Below are 7,293 nucleotides of genomic sequence, written 5' to 3' on the forward strand. Positions count from 1 at the left end.
TTTTTACAGTAATGAAAGATGAGGTCTTCTTTACTTCATTTTAAGTGATTACTGAAATTTCAAGAGCACGTATAATAAACAAAAGTGTTTCCATTATGTAGGCCTGTGTGTGTGTGTGTGTGTGTGTGCATGTGTGTGTGTGTGTGTGTGTGTGTGTGTGTGTGTGCATGTGTGTGCAGTATATGTGTACAGTATGTGTGAGTACACCATGCGTGTGTGTGTGTGTGCACATTGGTATGTGTGGTCGTGTGTCCGTGTGTGTGTGTGTTTATGTCTGTGTGTGTGCGCGTGCATACACGCACATCAATGGCAGCCACACTCCTCCACCACCATGTCCTCGTGATGGCGCAGCACGACCCCGTCGTCCTCGTAGTACAGCATGGAGAGGGGACCCAGACGCACGGGCACGCAGGACGGACACGCCACCCGCTCCGGGTTGTACAGACGCAACAAACTCTGCAAGAGAGAAAAGGAAAAGAAGATCAGACCAGACCAGAGGTCACTTCGTGTTAGGAGGTTGTGATTCACTTGAGGGACGTCAACCCTGCTCAAGCTTTAAAGGTGGGGTTGCAGGTTAACCATTTTAAGAAAATGTACTATTATGACATCACGTTGGGGGTTCCGCAGGCTCATAGGAGTCTATGTAGAACCTTAGAATCCTGGGGGAGTTCCCCCAACGTGATGTCATACCTGCAACCCCACCTTTCAACTCATCACATACGAACAGCTGCAACAAGCTCCACACAAAAGGAAGAGGAGACAAGAGGTCACTTCATGTTAGGAATTAGTGTTTGACTTGAACGATTTCAACTGCTTAGTAAAAGCTGTCAAATCAACGCCTGATAGTCAGCCCGTCATTGCCCTCCTAGAGTAATCCACTACTAGGTCAAATTTGTCATATTTGACTAATGTTTTTGCAAGGAGGGGCTCCAACTGCCGCTGAAGACTACTCAGGTGATTATTTTAGGAAGGTGACAAGCTGAAGATGTGGTATTAGACAGATCAAAAGTCGTGTGAGGGAGGCACGCCCATCCCATAAAACAGGTGCTGGATCAAATAAAGACGCGTAGCCTAGAAGAAGGAAAAAATCTGCACACTGTTGCTGCTCACAGATTAATTCAACACAACAGAACCATATGAAATAAATCTGTGAGCAGCAACAATGGGCAGAGTTTCCCTTCTTCTTCTACAGATTAGACAGATCAGTCATCTGAGAGAGAGAAACTCACCTGCATGTAGGCGTGGTTAGTGGGCTTGAAGCTCTCGTCCAGGGGTGAGGGGCACTCCCCCTCGCAGCGGTAGGCATTGTAGCGCTTCGGGTGGACGATCCACTGGTCCCAGCCAATCTGGTCAAAGTCCACCCACATGTCCACACGGCGGCAGAGCGGGCTGGATACCGGAGCCTCTGCTGTGGCGTCTGGTGTGTGCGTTTGGGTCTCGGGTGTCGGTTCTGGTGAAAGCTGCGGCTGTGGCTGGGGCTCTTGATCTGGTTCCGGATACGGATCCGGCTCCGGATCGACCCGGTTCCTCTTGTGCCTGCGAGCCTGCGGGCCGCCCTCCTGGTCCAGGTCGCTCGGCGCTGATGGGCTCAGCTGTGGAGCGACGTGCTTGGAGTGCTGCGCCGTCTGCAACAAGCTGGGACCACCCGACTGCCTTATCTGCTGCTCGGAGAAGACCACCATCAGGACGCGTCCGGCCGTGGCGTGGCTGACCCTGGGCCTGTTGTGGAAGAGGAGTCCAGAGCGGCTGGGCTGCTGGGTGGTGGTGGTGGTGGTGGTGGTGGTGTTGCCATGGTCCATCACCTCCTCATCACCCGCATCACCACCACCACTACCACTTCCCTCCAGTGACCAGCCGCTCCCGAGGTCTGCTGGTGATTCCAGGCCGTGTGGAGCATGGTCCTGTTGGAGCCAGTATCTGAGCAGCGTGCTGATGTTGAAGACCTGCCACGAGGGGGGTCCACGCTGGGCTACTACTGGACGCAGACGGCCCAGCAGCAGGCGTTCGCCTCCGTGCGTGTGGAACACATCCAACAGAATGCGTCTGGAGCCACAGAAATCTGGAACTCTGATCCTGAGTTCCGCTAGAGACACCTTGTCGCTCGGCAGCAAGGATGTGAGGTCAAACGTCACGCTCCAGTGGTCACCAACCTGATAAAGTCCTGCAATAAACAATCAAAGATATGTTAGATTACCTGAGCATCAATAAATTGCAAATTAATGAACAAATGTGATTAATGTTCTGTATTTGTGCACTGTTACTTTCCTACTGCTTTGCTAAACCAACTGTTCATCATAAGTTGTAGGCCTGATGACTTCAATGGGGCATATGCAATGACCAATGTTATTTTTTTCTTTTTCAAAAACCCGGGAAAAGTTGTGTATTGTGCTCGATGGCCTCCACAGACGTCTCTAAAGCTAATACACATGGTTCGAGGACATAAAACACAGGAACTCTTTCAAGTAAAAGGAGCACCGTGTCACTCCCATGCGCAGCCCGGAGATAAGCACTGACAGCGCGCTTGACAGATGCAGCGCTTTCAGACATCCTACACAGACAGCATCCTCTTTGGCAACGCACTATGGAGGAACTAGTGTTTTAAACAGTGTCTCTACAGTTACCGCAACACAAGCCACTATGACTAAACTTTAACTCACCACTGACTAGCGGCTAGGCCCTATCCATTAGGCTAATCGTACCTCCCAATGAACCCGTCTAACCCCAGCGCAAAGTAATCCATCGTAATAGTTCAGTATAATATGGTCAGATTTTATTTCTGCGTAATAGCCGCGTTTGTGAGTCTAATTATCGACACAAATGAGTTAGATCTATACTGTTCACAAATGTTGTATTCAAATGCAAATACAAGTGGAGACGTTGTTACGCTTACCTTTTGCTGTGAGACTGACAACTGAATCCGCCTGACGCAGCGGTTTGGCCTCGTCGGTTGTGTCTGCAGGGTGGTGGTCAGCCGCCCGGTATGACCGGTAAAGTTGCATCATATATAGTGGAAAGCCTGGCTGGTGGTGTGCGATTCCACCCAAAGCCAATTTGGACCCATTGGGATGCCAGTCTACGGATGAGCCATTGGCCGGAGAAAATCCACCGTTGCTTGGTTTGGCAATGGTCAAGATAACGCCTATGTAAACTACACACTTCAAAGCCATTATGGTTGATCAGAACCGAGTCTTCCAGTGTGGTCTAACCCCGTTTGTAAACAATATTCAAAATTGTAGACAGCAAATAGACTACTGTGTCTTTCCTCCGGGCAACACCGTGTCGCACTGAGGTCCGTCTGCGAAGAACTCGCGTGGTGGCCCGACTTTTATAGAGGCCATCTGGTCGCCGATGACCCTCGCGAACCCTCTGATCTCACGAGGAGCGCAGGCCTGTCAAGTTCACATTCTCTTCGGGCAAGGCAGCGATATGGGGGTGATGTTTATCCTGTTCTGTACTAAGCGTTTAATGACCCCGGTACAGACAATTGCCACTGTCTAGCAGTGTGTGCATGGCTGAGTGGGTCGAGTGTCTGTAAGCAATAACCAGAATCGTAAATGTACACTGTCCAGACACGCCATGTGTTGTGTGCGCCTTCGAACTCACCACTCACTAGCCATAATCGCACCTCTCAATAGGTCCGTCTACACAGCACAAAGTAGCCTAATCCATCATAATATTTGTAAAGCTACATACAGTTCAGAGTAGGCTATACAAATAAAAAGAGTAATGGAAAAAAACCCACAATGGCAGCCTATTACGCGCTACAAGAGTAACAGAACATTCATGAGTCTTTGATCCAGATGTTCCACACTCAATCCCCCCACAGCATTTAGTTACACCAAATCAATAGTGGATTAATTCAATTTGGTTAATTTGCCTTTTATGTTCATTTCAACTTAATATTTATTTGTAGCCTACTTTTATTTGTTTCATTAGTGTTTATTTCACTGACGGAAACACTGACGAAGGCAACAGCCGAAACGTTTGTCTACACTTCTGCTGCTATGTAAATAAAAAATAAAAAAGAAGAAAAGAAGAACCCGAGTGCGATCCACTTTTTCACCTTCTTAGTGTTTATTTCAAAATGAAAAGAAAAGAATAGAAAAGAAAAGAAAACACACACACACACACACACACACACACACACACACACCAAGGGCGTAACTTTATGCTGACAATTGGGGGGGTCAAGATTTCCATCTAAATGAATTAAATGGCTAAACAGTTTTCTTCAGTATTTGCATGTACAGTTATGTATGTTACCTGGTCATTTGTGCCTCCTGCGCTGTCTCTCTCTGTACTCTCTCTCCCTGTTTTTGGTCATCCGATTCTCCTTCGCCTCGTTCTCTCCCTCTGTCTTCAACTGATGCACTTCCTCCATCACCTCCTTTCTGTTGCTCAACTGCTACATCTCCTCCGTTGCCTCTCTCTCCTTCAACTGCTGCACCTCCTCTGACACCTTCATACTCTATCTCTTGAACTGGTTCACCTCCTTTGTCACCTCCTTCTCTCTCCCTCTCATCTGTGCTTCCTCGTCTCTCTCTCTCTGGACACCCGTCTCTCTCTCATCACCTGTACCTCCTTGGCCTTGGATCTCTCTTTGGTGACCTGCACAATCAAGTTTTTGAACCTGATATAAAAAAAACCTCAGTTAATGTTCAAATGGCTTGGCAGCAAACTCACATCAGAGTTTTAGAGAATGCATTTTCCCAATCAGGCTAAAGTCAAGCTGTCAGAAAATCTCCATTTGTAATGTGGCATATAGCAATAAAGCAAAGATGAGTTAATGAATTAATTAATTAATTAAAAACATTCCTACCCTTTGCTTAGTAGGCCTAATTCATATGATCAGAAGAAAGCTACAGTCAGAGATGGTTGATAAAATCTTTGATGCAGTGCCAAATATGAATGACATATCCCAACCATCAATCACTAATCAGGATGCTGCACAAATAGGATCTCTTGTCTGCTGTTCGCCATGTTGTTAATCATATGATCAGAAGAAAGTTGCTGTGGTAGAAATTAAAGTAGCCTGCTGGCTACATAATATCCCATACCCATTATTTATACAATTGACTGTTGTTGTTTTTTTTTTATAACTAAATATACAGTGGCGACTGGCGACAAAAATATTGAGAGGACCTCCTCTGTCTCACTCCAAGCACAGCCACGCATAGTGTCACGCGAGGAAGGAACCCCTTGTCTCCCCAACCCTCTCTCGTGTCTCTCTTCATTACTTCACTGGCGAAACAAACTGTAATCGCTTGGCTGTTGTCAACAAATGCGATTTTGAAAACAAAATATAATGCCACAATACATCTTATTTAAAATGGATGTGTTTACTATTGGTGTCAAAAAACTTACAGGCATTTTGGTTCAGCTGCATTGAACAAGCTTCTCATTTGAAGTGGATACTATCATAGGAAATCACGCAGGCAACTGGACAGGGGGTAACCAAAAACTACTTAAATGACGTGAAATAAAACAAACAGACGTCCGATTGCTAGGGTTTCACAAAATGTGTTGGTTTGAGGGAGTAAATATCCCAAGTGCTAGCCATCAACGTCCAAAATAGCCAGCCACGTCCAGTGTTATTGAACTAGCTGTCTGTCGTAACCTAGCATAAAATAGCTATATAACTAACTGACAGGCAGAAAGGCAGTGGTACAATAGGTTCTCAAAACACTCGGAAATAATGTCTCTTGTGCCAAAGACGCATCCACGCATGATCATGTGGCAATTGCAAGTTAAAAGTAGAAAAAAACAATTGCTCAATACTTGATAAAGCTGATCGCTAATCAGTTTGAATTTGGGATAGTGGAGAAGAGGATTACCCATTGAGAGATTCCCTGATTGTCGCTCCCAACGCAGGACGCTCCCCGGTCGGCTCGCTCCCACTAGCCAGACTATCGATCCCACCGCCATATAACGGAGCTAGTTATCTTTTTGATGTTAGTTTTTTGTTTCTAACCCTAACCTAATTGCTTGTATGTGGCAGTGTATGATAATACGTGAAATATAATCGGGTGGGACTACACGTCCGGGAGTGATAGAAACACCTGGGACTACACGTCCGGGAGCGATCTCAGTTGGGAGTGTCCATCTACCTCCCCCATTGGATGTACACAACTAACGCAGATTTGGGGAATACCAAGGGGGGCAGGGGGGGTTACATTACAACATGATTAAACATAACTGAACAAAACTATTTTTCACTATTTTACATAAAATGGGTAAAGTTGTTCATGCAAGACAAGTACTGTAATTATATAGGGGGGGTTGTACAATTATATAAGGGGGGTTATATTGTCAGGGTTTGAAGTATGGGGGGGGTCAAAACCCCCCTAACCCCCGTGGAAATTACGCCCATGCCCACACACACACACACACACACACACACACACACACACACACACAGACAGACAGACACACAGTGAAAGTCTTGAATTTAGTTTGGATCCACCTTGCTGTCTGTAATTGGGAGATTTACTGTTATTACATAAAAGAGATAGATAATTAACTAATTTCCCCGTCTCACAAAAATGTGTTCTGTCACCCAAGGCCTATCGCCATAATGCCGCATTGTGGAAATGTTGAATTCTCTTCTTTCAAATGGTACCTTCATCTATGCATACCATCATGCTAAGGACAGTTTAACATTGAAGGGGAAAAGTGATAGGCTACCTTTGCTTGTTTTCGTTAAACTGTAAGAATGTTTTTTTTTAAAATAAAATATCATTTTTGAAGTATTCTTAATAAGGAAGCTGTTTGATAGAACATTTTACTATGTTACACCCTATTTAAGCGGGCTTGCGGAGCAAGAGCAGAGCTCTTGCAGAGCAAGGCCCGTTTATAGTAATCTCTAAGTCCTGTTTCTTATTATCGTTCTTGTGCAGGGGGACAGTAAAAATAGAAAATGGATCTCCTCCTAGGCCTTTCGAGATAGAGACACCGTTCAAACACTAAAACGACCGGCTCGGCTTGGAGATCGCGTCTTGTTATAGGCTTCTCCGTGTCTCTTGTCGTTTTCCCGTTTTTGGCGATTTTGTTAAAGCCTGGGTCTCCATTGAAAACTATGGTGGAACCTTCATGAACCAAAGTTCCGCCACTCTAGAGATTAGAGTGTAGGAGGCTTTTTCGGTCATAAAACATCAACACTTTCACCTAGAAGTTTATTTGACGCGTTGTTAGCGAGCTCTATGGGATGTCTCCAAATTGTGAAAGTTTCATCTCCCAACTCCCAATACTTTTTAAATGGCAGGTTTGTAAAAAAAACAGGCCTGGCTCTATGGA

The 7,293-nt window shown here is 45.6% G+C and overlaps 1 protein-coding gene across 1 annotated transcript; it reads right to left on the reverse strand.

The window, feature by feature from the left end:
- Nucleotides 1-293: 293 nt before the first annotated feature.
- LOC134443981 (nodal homolog) lies at nucleotides 294-3,167 on the reverse strand. The gene is made up of 3 exons (XM_063193477.1): nucleotides 2,891-3,167; nucleotides 1,230-2,161; nucleotides 294-456 (listed from the first exon to the last, which is right to left on the reverse strand). Exons 1-3 carry the CDS (start codon nucleotides 3,165-3,167, stop codon nucleotides 304-306), a joined length of 1,362 nt encoding a protein of 453 aa, XP_063049547.1. The 3' UTR covers nucleotides 294-303.
- Between the last annotated feature and the right edge of the window lie 4,126 nt (nucleotides 3,168-7,293).

Source organism: Engraulis encrasicolus, chromosome 3 (genome assembly GCF_034702125.1).
Source record: "Engraulis encrasicolus isolate BLACKSEA-1 chromosome 3, IST_EnEncr_1.0, whole genome shotgun sequence".
NCBI classification, from domain to species: Eukaryota; Metazoa; Chordata; class Actinopteri; order Clupeiformes; family Engraulidae; genus Engraulis; species Engraulis encrasicolus.

Bases quoted from the DNA above. Each gene is read 5' to 3' on its own strand.
- LOC134443981 (XM_063193477.1), bottom strand. From the start codon at position 3,167: ATGGCTTTGAAGTGTGTAGTTTACATAGGCGTTATCTTGACCATTGCC. The intron at 2,162-2,890 runs GTAAGCGTAACA...TGTTTATTGCAG, and splicing joins TGTCAGTCTCACAGCAAAAG to GACTTTATCAGGTTGGTGAC. The intron at 457-1,229 runs GTGAGTTTCTCT...TCTCTCTTGCAG, and splicing joins CTAACCACGCCTACATGCAG to AGTTTGTTGCGTCTGTACAA.